This window comes from Nicotiana tomentosiformis, chromosome 8 (assembly GCF_000390325.3).
Source record: "Nicotiana tomentosiformis chromosome 8, ASM39032v3, whole genome shotgun sequence".
NCBI lineage: Eukaryota > Viridiplantae > Streptophyta > Magnoliopsida > Solanales > Solanaceae > Nicotiana > Nicotiana tomentosiformis.
Genome location: NC_090819.1, coordinates 8,098,749 through 8,110,155, shown reverse-complemented (window position 1 = coordinate 8,110,155; position 11,407 = coordinate 8,098,749). Strand labels below are relative to the sequence as shown.

The 11,407-nt window shown below is 36.3% G+C and overlaps 2 protein-coding genes across 3 annotated transcripts; one reads left to right on the top strand and one right to left on the bottom strand.

The window, feature by feature from the left end:
• The first annotated feature begins 630 nt into the window (after positions 1-630).
• LOC104108311 (nudix hydrolase 2-like) lies at positions 631-7,023 on the top strand. Of its 2 annotated transcripts, none has more exons than XM_070182020.1 (9): positions 631-935; positions 3,246-3,453; positions 3,987-4,052; positions 4,483-4,620; positions 5,420-5,497; positions 5,582-5,632; positions 5,734-5,768; positions 6,068-6,176; positions 6,601-7,023. In XM_070182020.1, the coding sequence occupies exons 2-9, from the start codon at positions 3,295-3,297 to the stop codon at positions 6,808-6,810; spliced, it is 846 nt and encodes a 281-aa protein (XP_070038121.1). In that variant the 5' UTR covers positions 631-935; positions 3,246-3,294; the 3' UTR covers positions 6,811-7,023. The 2 variants fall into 2 exon arrangements, with proteins under 2 accessions (XP_070038121.1, XP_009615608.1); XM_009617313.4 differs by having other exon boundaries at positions 648-935; positions 3,243-3,453.
• Positions 7,024-9,315: 2,292 nt separating this feature from the next.
• LOC104108310 (fasciclin-like arabinogalactan protein 1) lies at positions 9,316-11,098 on the bottom strand. Its single transcript, XM_009617311.4, has one exon. It carries the CDS (start codon positions 10,824-10,826, stop codon positions 9,576-9,578), a length of 1,251 nt encoding a protein of 416 aa, XP_009615606.1. The 5' UTR covers positions 10,827-11,098; the 3' UTR covers positions 9,316-9,575.
• Between the last annotated feature and the right edge of the window lie 309 nt (positions 11,099-11,407).

The window sequence follows — 11,407 nt, the reverse complement described above, 5'->3', positions numbered from 1 at the left end:
ATTCATTCGTCCCACTGTAATCGGACTGACTAAATTATTGGGCAAAATATATAATTGGCCGGTCGTCCAAAACCATTTGCATTCGCTAGCTAAAATATATACAAAATATGTATATATTATAAAAATATATATATTTTATCGGCTATTATTTTTAGGAACGGCTAAACTATACATTTCTACTATATTATTGTTGCTTTGGTGAAATTAAAGTAATTTCCCACCACTAACAACTTATTTAGACGGTTGTTACCTATCGTAATGTTACTTTAAATACAATATTTGTTCTGATTGTTACTTTAATTTTATTATATCGGATCGTTAAACCCATCGTTATGTAACGACGAAAAGTGTCATTTTATGAAACGACGGATTTGGTGTGGTGACGTCGTTTCTTTTCTTTTTTTCTCTTATTTTACCCTTTTTTATTATTAAATAATCATATTTTATCTTTTTTTTTATATAGTAATCATATTGTTAGTGCATGATATCATGAAACGACGTCAAACAATACAATGTATTTAAATATTGTATTTGTTAAACAATATGATACTGTAGATAGGATACAATACATTATGAAAGGTTACGTGACAACAATACAAACAAGGTGTAAAGTGTAAAGCCAAGCGTGGCGGCTTTTGTAATGGGGAAATGGGAGCTCAAATGAGGCAAACCAACTAACTAGTTGTCTTATTCGTTGGGAACGTTTCAGTGGGATTCCCATCATTACACCTACGGCGCAGTGTAGTTTTTTTAGCGGCTACAGTTGCCCCTCCACCCCACAGCCCCAACGCCTATTTATTTCATTCGGAATTCAATTCATCGCCGCAGCAGCAATTCCAGTTGCAGAGTTCGGGAGAATCTCCGCCCTTTTTTAGATCCTAATATTCACTTTTTCCTCCTGCCCGAGCTGAAGCTCCATTTTGAAGAAACTTACAGTGAGTGCCAACATTATTAACAACTTCTTGTACTGTTTTATGTGTAAACTTTATATAAATGTTGATCTACCATCAAGAGTTCTCCAATCTTAGTAAGAGATTTTGAGATTTTGAACTCGAGCCTTAGGAATGGAAAAAAAAAATCTTAGTAGGGAGCAATTTACACGGCGTGAATCTGTATTAGTCGGGACCCTAAAGGGAGTACTGGACACCGGGTGGGAAACCAAAAATATATAAATTGCGAGATGAGTTTTAGGGAGAAACATAGTAAGTGAGAATCCATGTAGTCGATCCCAACTTGATGGAATTGAGGTGCAGTTGTTATTTTGTTGTTTTTGGTTCGTCAAATCAACTGTCATAATCTCAAATTGGTTGGAGTGAACTATGTATGTAAATTATCTGTATCAATTTACTCTGTAAATTATAATTTGATTATCTTTGCTTCATTTTCTTATGGACTGGAGTATGTATGCTTTTCATATAAGCAGAATTTGTTTTTCTCGCTTTTACCATGGAAAACTAGTTTAGTTTGTTATACAAGTGTATTTCTGTCGGGGCGGCTCAACGGATCTCGTGGCCCAAGGCGAAATCAAATTGAGAGGCCCTTAAATTTATTTTATAAAATATTTACACTAACAATAAATTTTGCATTTCAAATAACAAATTAATCATTTAAGAAACAAAAAGCCAATATCAAAAAAAAAAAAAATGAAGGAAGAAGAGCACAGAAAATAAAGTGGTCGACTATCGGACGTGAAGATCCAGAACTCAAAGTGAAAATTTTGATTTGGCTATCATCACAAACAAGAAAGAAAAAAAAACATACATAACGTAATAGCTTAAATTTTGAGCATTGACGGTGTCAAAAATATTTACTCTTTCTGATCAATTTAAACGGTGATTGTAGATCATTCAATTAAGTAGCACTTATTGGTGAATATCTAAAATAAATTGTAAATAACCTAATATACTATGTCGAATTACACTAAAAGAAAACCGGTGCATGAATACTTTTGTGTTCATGCAGTTTTAGAGAACATTGTAAAAAATATTTATTATGTTGTCGATATATATAACTTAATTCCTATATAAAAAAGATAAAATTAAAATTGAAGAGTAAAGCAAATATACTAATTAATGAGGAAAGAAAATTATTATAATTTATAAATTTATTGTATAAAATAATCTCAATCAAACCCTCAGGGGTTGGCCTGGTGGCAATTGACTTGAGCCTTGGGGTTTGCTCCTTTTCAAGGTCTCAAGTTCGAAACCCACTGGGTGCAAACAATTTCTGAGGGCCATCGGATTGGGTAAAACCTTAATTAACCGTGGTGCACTTGCGGGAAACTCCTTGCCGAGGGCCTGTGCACCCCCGGGATTAGTCGGGGCTCAAAGAGACTCGGACACCCGGTGCAAAATCAAAAAAAAAAATCTCAATCAAGTAACAAAAAATATACTGTAACACTTTTCTTTATACTAATTATTTATATAAATTATATAGTATATAGTAATAATAATAAGAATTTAAAATAAATTTGGGGCCTTCAAATTTTGGGGGCCTAAGGCAACGGCCTTACTACCCAAAGCCTTAGAGCTGCCCCTAATTTCTGTGATGGATACAATCATTTTCATGCCTAAATGATTTGGAACAATTTTTATTAAATAAGTGGTGTCGGAGTCATTTTGCGCGCCCTTTGGCTATTTCGCTGGGTGTCTGCTACCAACACAAGCACTGGTAACTCTGCCCACAAGACTTGGGCAGATAGAAAGAAATCACATATATTAATAATTTTTTGCATCCGCTGAAATTTGGACATGAGACCTCATAGTTCTCTTCTTACTTCCTTGACGGCTACACCAATTGGGTGCAATTTGGAACAATTTTTATCAAACAGTTGGGGTTTTCTAGTGAACTTCTACTTTTTCTCTTTCTGAATTCTTTTATTCTGCCTGAAAAGTATCATCATTTTAATAAGATCAGACATTTTATGTGTGGATAGGATGGGCCAGTTAACAGGCATTTTTAGGTATTTTTTTTAAAAAAGTTTAGATTAGACGTGCAACTTGGCGTCAGGTACATATTTCTTGCTTGATGAGCTGAAGATAAAATCGATCACGTAAGCTGGAAATGTTTACTCTGGAAACATTGTTATTTCTTTCAATAATTGTCACTTTCAGATACTTTTGTTCTCAACTCTCTGTGAGTGTGTTTGGGTGTGTGCGTGTGTGTGGGTGTGTGTGTGTGTGTGTTTTAATTAAAGTCCAACTGGGGTTTTAAACTTTTTCTGATAGCTTCATGTAATCCAGCAGCTTTGAGTAGAAAATTCTACTGCACAAATTTGGACTAAGTTGAGATCCTATGGAGAAACTCATGTTTCAAAATGGTGTCAAGAAGGATCAGTTGCTTTCTGCGGTAAATGATGACCATGGTGGAGTTATAGTGGAATTGAAGGAGCCTATGGACACCACTGTCTTCCAAAACATGCTTAAAGCTTCATTATCCAAGTGGAGTTTGCAGGTATGCTGCTTGTTTTCTTAGTTTTGAGTAAAGATGAGCATTATTTTGACGATGACTGTCCACCTTTTTTAGCTTCCCACTGAATTATGCTTGAGAAATAGAAAAACCAAATTTTTTATTTGTCCATTATTCGTTGCTGTATGTGTTAAGGCATTAAGCCACATGTTTCCCCTTCTTACTGGCATTCATATTGTTCGAAGATCATTCACCATTGTGTTTGTGGTTGATGTTGTATAAAATGAGAAGCTTCTGTTGACAGCAATGGCGGTGAAAACTTAATAAGACTTGATATATTGACTCAATAGTTTTCCTGTTTGGCTAACAAGACTAGCAGTTTTCATAGGAATTAGGTTCCTGGCTTCTTTTATGGCTGTTCGACAGTCTTCGACTTGGATGATATTATAACCACTTTCAGTGTCGCATAAAGTGAGCTGTGTAGCAAGAATAGCTGTGTAGATACAGTGTTTATGGTAGCGGACTACTATTTCGTCTCTCAGTTCTTTTCTTCTAGTTTGACATTATATATTTTGCAGGAAAAGAAGGGTGTTTGGATTAAAGTGCCAATTGAACTTGTAAATTTGGTTGAAACTGCAGTTAAGGTGATTTCTCTATGCTTTTTTGGAACTTGAATAGGATATTGTTACGTTGACATAAGGAGGTTCTTTGGGATCCATTTTGTATACTTAAACGTGTCCTACCTAGCCTGCTACTCTAATTAGAGTCTTAAAATCTGTACCATGTCAAAAAAACATATTCAGACAAACAAATTTGCCAATAAAACCAAAACCATTGACTTATGGCAGCATTGTGATATATCATGTTGTTCTTTAAGATGTTGGAGGTTGAAATTAGAGAATCACTCCTGACTCTGAACGTGAGTTTTTTGTTAGAATCTACTATAGGAAACTACTTAACAACATCATTGTACAAACTCAGATTTTTAACTACCTCATATCATACTTTAGGTTGAGAAAAATATATCACTAGCTTTGCGATGAAATTGATCCAAATGTATGACATTGACCACAGGAAGGGTTTTGGTACCACCATGCCGAACCACATTACCTGATGCTTGTGTATTGGATTCCTGAAACTGAGAATACCATCCCAGCAAATGCCTCACACCGCGTGGGTATTGGTGCTATAGTCTTAAATGAGAAAAGAGAGGTAACTCATAGCTACTTCCATTGTATGTACCTATTTGCTCCTCTTCTGGTTTTGTATCCATGTAAAGGGTATAATAATGCGGTTGTCTGGAGAGGCGGAGCCATGATTCCAACTTTATGGGTTCTGGATTTTAGAACGACAACTTCAAGTACTAATATCTGGGTTCTAATTTAATATTTATACGTATTTAATGAATTTCTTAACACAAATACATTATTTGAGCAAATACTACTTGGTTCGACCGAAACCATATTCCGGCTTCTAGTTCCACCCCTGTGTCTGGTTATGGTATAGCATCTGCTCAGTGTTTAAAATGGCTTTTCAGGATGATTAATGGTTGCTTTCAACCAATTAGTGTCTGTCTGTCATGATGGAGCCGGAGCTTATTTTCATTTCCTGCCTATGAAAAAAAGCTTTGTACAGAAGGCCAGTTGTTAGCGGAGACTCCACATGGAGCCGGAGCTTATTTTCATTTCCCGCCTATGAAAAAAAGTTTTTGTACACTTCAATTTATTCTACTAAAAAAACGGAGTCTCTGCTAACAACCATTCTGATGCAATTTCACTTTTTAGTGTGTTGAACATATAAAGTCTTTCCCTTGCACTTGCTACGTACTGGTAGATTTACTGATGTATCAAAGACCTCTGTGTGTAAATAGTGTAATTGCACATTAAGTTTGCAATGAAGGAAACATATTTTGATCATTAGAAATATTTCTTTTGGATCAACCACTATGCTTGAGCATCTTGGTAGGATTCACAATTTTCCAGTCTAAGTTCGGGAAATCTTTTGATTTTAGTTGCTTGTTGTCCAAGAAAATAGCGGCAAATTAAAGGGAACTGCAGTATGGAAGATCCCTACTGGCATTGTTGAGGAGGTATGAACATTAGCTGGAGCTAAATTCAGCAGCAAAAGTTAGTCGTACGCCCTCTAAACTGTATGTTGAGCTTTTATTCTGCAGGGTGAGGATATATTTGAAGGTGCAATAAGGGAAGTAAAGGAAGAAACAGGAGTAAGTTTATTGAATATTGGAAGCTACATAATGTGTCATTTTCTACTGAAAATTTGACTGGTATTGCTTCTCTAAGATTTGCTGTGTTTCATTTATTGCAGATTGATACTGAATTTCTTGAAGTGCTTGCATTCAGGTAGGGAACTCGTGCCATGTTAATTTGAATATCACAGTATGAAGGAGGACATTCGATTTGAAATGAAGACGACATTTTGCTTATATTAGATAAAAGATTAGTTTCCCGCGATATGTCTTTTGGAATTTCTTGGTGATTAAATTCAACAGTTGACAAAGGAGGAAAAGTTATTTAAACGGGGAAGTAGCATTTTGAGCGACTGGAGTACTGTTTGTGTAAAATTTTCTTCTCATATTCAAAACCTAGAAAATTTTGCCCAATGTCTGGATTTCTGCAGCAATAACATTTCTTATCAACAGGCAAACACACAAGGCGTTGTTTGGCAAGTCAGACTTATTCTTCATTTGCATGATGCACCCTTTATCATTTGACATTCAAAAGCAAGATTTAGAAATTGAGGCAGCACAGGTTTGTCAAGTTCAATTGTACAAATTTGTAACAATATTCGCCAGTGTTATTAAAAGCCATCACTTCATCGCTTTAAGCGATGAAACGATGCAAAGCAAGAGGTTATCGCTTCATGGGTGAAACGATGAGCACAAAGTGAAGCAGTCAGTACTTTGACTCTCAACTTTGAGGAGTTGGACTAATATCAGCATATTGTAGTAGTGAATACTGAAATTAGTTATTCTAACTGTAGTTTAATTATTATAGTCCTAAAATTGTTTGGTATTTTTTTGTTTTTCCATAAATTTTGAGCTTCATTTCAAAGAAGTGTGCACTTCAATTCGTGCTTTTCGCATCAAATCCCGTGGACCTTGTCGTTTTTTTTGTACGCTTTTTGCTTTTAAAAACACCGATACTTTCTTAACATGGTACTACTGTCTTGTAGTGGATGCCGTTTGAAGAGTATGCAGCTCAACCTTTTGTTCAGAAACATGGCATTTTCAAGTACACCAAAGATTTATGCTTGGCAAAGGCAGAAAGTGGTTACCCTGGGTTTACTCCTGTGCCGATAACATCATTTTTTGATGGTAGTACGAGTTTCCTGTATTTCAACAAGGATGGTCTGGACCAGGAAAGCTCTGCAATTCATCTCTGAAGGAAGGATATATTGGTACTTGAATTCTTCTGTAACTATTTTGATCTTATTCATAAGTTAATATTTTTTTTATAGCAATTGTTTTGATTTCCTATATGCAGTAATAATCTGTAATTTCCAACTTATCTTTGTGTCATATTATCTACACGTTGCACGGAAGAAAAGATCTATATGGACGACACCAATTAGTTTGAAATACGTTGGCCATGCTAATATCTACTTTAAGTCCTATATTTTCTAGTAGTCTTATAGTCCTTTCATAGATTTTTATGCCAGTGAAAATATAGAGAATCTTTAGTCCTTTTTATGCGCGGCTTCAACTTACCGAGGACATGGTCCTTGATAGGAAGGTGTGGAGGTTGAGAATTAGGGTAGAAGGTTAGTAGGTAGTCAAGCGTATTTCTGTTCTGTACCGATAAGTTTTAGGGTTAGTCTTGTAGATAGTTTGTCTTGTCTCATATTGCTAGTAGTCCATGTTGTTTTCCTATTATCTTTCGCCTCAGTTTCTTAGTATTTTGTTGTTGTTATAACTTGTTGCTACTTAGACAAGAGTGGGTTGCTCTAGTGGTGAGCACCCTCCACTTTCAACCAAAAGGTTGTGAGTTCGAGTCACCCCAAGAGCAAGGTGAGGAGTTCTTGGAGGGAGGGAGCCGAGGGTCTATCGGAAACAGCCTCTCTGTCCCAGGGTAGGGGTAAGGTTTGCGTACACACTACCCTCCCCAGATCTCACTTGTGTGATTTCACCCCGTTGTTGTTGTTGTTTGGGCCTTTTTATAAATGGTGAAACATGATAAGTGAAAGATAAAGCTAGATTTGGGACTTGATAAGAGAAACATGATAAGTGAAACATGATAAGTCACACTAGATTTGGGACTTGTACCGTTGTACGTTGTGGAATAAGGCATAACTTGCTCTTGTTCTCAGTTACATAATATTACAAAGTGAAAAGCCCGAAAAGGTGCAAATATGGGGGGGGGGGGGGGGATGAGAAATAACCATATTTACAACTGATAATTAAAAAATAGTCACAGTTTCAAAAATAATCGAAATTTAGTATACTCTTAAAAATCCGAAAATATTGCTGAAGTTCAAATTTTTTACATACGAGCTTCCACCATAATATGCTGGAATTTTATAATGTACTGGAGTTCCATCATAATATGTTTGAAGTTTATATGCAAGAGCTTCATAATCTCGCATATTATGCTGGAACTTTTCATGTGCTGGAGTCCCAACATAATATGTTGGATGTTTATACGCAGAAGCTTCATAATCCAGCATATTATGCTGGAGCTTTTCGTGTTTCAGTAAAATAATGATTATTTTTTAATTATCAGTTCGAAAACTAACTAGCTCCCCAAATATGCCCATGCACTATTTGGAATTGCTCAATGCCTTTCGTTTTGCTCCATTCATACATTTACATTTAACAAATCATTTGGTATTTGCCCTTGTCATAAACGAAGCTCCAGCATATTTGCCCTTCTCATTAACGAAGTTCCAGCTTAAAATGGGTGGACATCACGTACCCAAATTGTTCAAGTAATAATTTTAATTAAAACTCCATATCAATTCAAATTAAATCACATAAGATCAAACTATATCACGGAGAAAGTTAATGGCTCCTTTATTGGATAAAAATAAGTTATTTCTTAATGTCTCATTGGCGATTAAATAAGCCGCGATTCTATCGACCGAAACTGGTGAGATAGATAAAGCTATTTTAAGGCGAACATAAAAACCAAGTACTGGTTGTCTCATTCAAAGGGCAGTGAGGAGTCACCATAATTTTCAAAATTGGACCACTGAAATTTGTCAATTGTCACAGTCACAGGCAACGGTGCCTAAGCTATATCTACCACTCCAGTTTTCCACCACATAGCCAAAAATAGAACACAATTTTTTCACCTTTTGGATTAATGGAACAAAGTGTAATACACCACATGAATAATGTGTAACGTTATTATTTTTTTATTCTTAATAAGATATTTCCAGTTTGAGTCCAAATAATATAAGACTTATGCTCAATAGGCAGCACTTTACTTCATAGTGTATCTACTAGACACAAATTCAAATTAATCAAATTAATGAGCAATGATTGAGATCCCTTCACTATTCTTTAATCAGATAGGAATGTTTAGCGTTTTAGTCTTGTGATAAAAAACTTCTCAATAGGAAGCTTTTTACTTCATAATTGGCCAATTTGGCTCTAAAAATAATCACAAGAAATTACCTAAAATAACCTAGAAAATGAATAGTGTCAATTGTTTAACCCCCACTTGCTTCGTAGGTAAACTTTTAAGGTGAAAAGTAGGCAAAAAGGGTCCAAAAATCAAGATCACATACTTCCACCATTCTTGCAAATCACCCAATTAATCAAACGAGTAAATTCACATACCAAATCATTAGACTAAAAAATGGAAATTTAAAATGGACGGCAAAAATGGCAGCTGAAACATGTAACAAGTCTGACATAATTAATGGATCACAACTCACAACTCAATATCAAAAAACCCACTCATAAATTAATAAACAAATATAATACTAAAAAACAACAAAAACCAAAATAAGCACCAATAAAAAGAAAGTTTTAAAAGAAAAGGAAAAAAATAAAGACACTCACAAAACCTACTAGCCAATCCTAAACCTAATACAAAGTACAAATTACGGCCACATTTGCAATACTTAATTACTTATTTAACAGTAATAGCCCCTTTAATCTTCAAAAAAGATATAAAACAAAAAAAAACTAACAAAAATAAAGCTTACAACAATACAAAGAAAAACCACATACTCAAAACGCCGGCAACCACCGGTCCAACGACACTGTAACTAAACGCGCCGTTATCATCCGCCGTCGAATCCGCAACGTCGTCACTAGGACCATCCGCCGGTGAATCCGCCGGAGTATCAGCCGCCGGCGACGCCTTATGTTTCTTCTTCTTAGATCCTTTAGGCGACGGTGCATCAGCTTCCGGTGCCGGTGCCGGCGCCGGGGTATCAGCAGGTGCAGTCTTAAATAATTCTTTCGGCATCAAAACCTTATTAATAGTAAAAATAGCCAACGGCTGTTCATCAATGAGAGTTCCGGTAATCTTGGCCGTCACAATCTTCGTCTTCAAAGTCACAACGTTACCGTCATTTTGCACAACGAAATCGTATTTCTTAGATCCGTCAGTAGCTAACGTGTTCATCACGCCATTGTTGGATTTCAAGCTGTCCATAGATTGATAAACCGGCACTCCGTGATACTCAAGCAAAGACTGCTTCCCTTCCGCCGTCAGTTTCTTAAATTTCGGAGCAAAATTCTTCATCGCGTCATCTCCAGGGCAAAATACCGTTAATCCGCCGTCAACATTGTCGTCAAATGTCTTCTCAGCTGGTGAAGACAATAAAGTTTCAGCAAATACTTTACAGCCATGAGCCGACATTAATGAAGTAATATTCATTTGACTCGGTTCCGGTGTTGGAGCTTCCGCTGCAGCCGACGGCAACATTGTACTGATCTGAATAACGGATATATTATACGGTATTTCTTCAACGGCTTTGACGAATGTCGCCGGAAGATTACCGTGGTTTTCAGCCGGGCCGAACCCGACTTTACCGCCTTTGAGATCAGTTATATTGACGAACCCGGTCGAACCGGGAGCTGAACCGGTGGCTTGAAACATAGTGGCGGCTAAAGCAGTACCGTTGGTTATTTGGTGGAGTTTCTTAGCACCGAAGTAATCTAAAAGGACGTGAAGTGAAATAACGTTTTTTATGGTGTAGATTGAGAGGTGTTTCGAGAGTAGCTCCGCCATGCCGGCGTTATCGACGGCGCAGACGGTGATGGTTTCACGGTTGTTAATCTCGGCGGCGAGATGGGTTTCGGTTAAGTAATGGTTGAAAGTTGAGAATTGTGGGTATTTTGCTAGAATCTTTGTGATGTTGTGAGCTTCAGTTGCATTAGGTAAAAGCAAAAGAGCTACCGAAAGAACCACCGCAACCACGGCGGCGGCTGACCGGAGCTGCATTATTGTTAAAGAAAAGAAAGAGAGAGAATACTGTGTGTGTGTGTGTGTGTGAAGAGGAGTGGTTTGTATAATAAAGGAAGATGGAGTTTGAGGTAAAGTAGATCTGAAGTGTGAAGTGAGGAGTTGAGGACAGAGGAAAAGATGAAGTTTTTAATTTACAGAGTTTGGCATTGAAGTGGGGTATTACTGTCTGATTTTTGTTTTTTCTTATTGGTTTGATTTTGGTAGATTTAAGCTTTTTTTATTTTAGATTTGAATCAATTTTAACGGTAACGTGGGAGTAAGATATACGTGGATTTTACTTTCTCCGGACTTCACTCGTGGGACTACACCAATTTTAATCGGTAGTGATCTTGGATTCGAATTTTAGAAATAAAAAAATTATTAATGGTACCCATTAATGCAAGTACTAAAAAAATTCTTGGTAGGAAATAATTCATCTGAAATGACCCTTAACACTATCGTGAATCTAGATTAATCATACTAATCTATTATGATTTATGGGTGTAAGAAAATTAAACGGCAAAGAGCCAAATATATCACTGTACTTTTGAAAATGATCTAAGAATACCCCTTGTTAT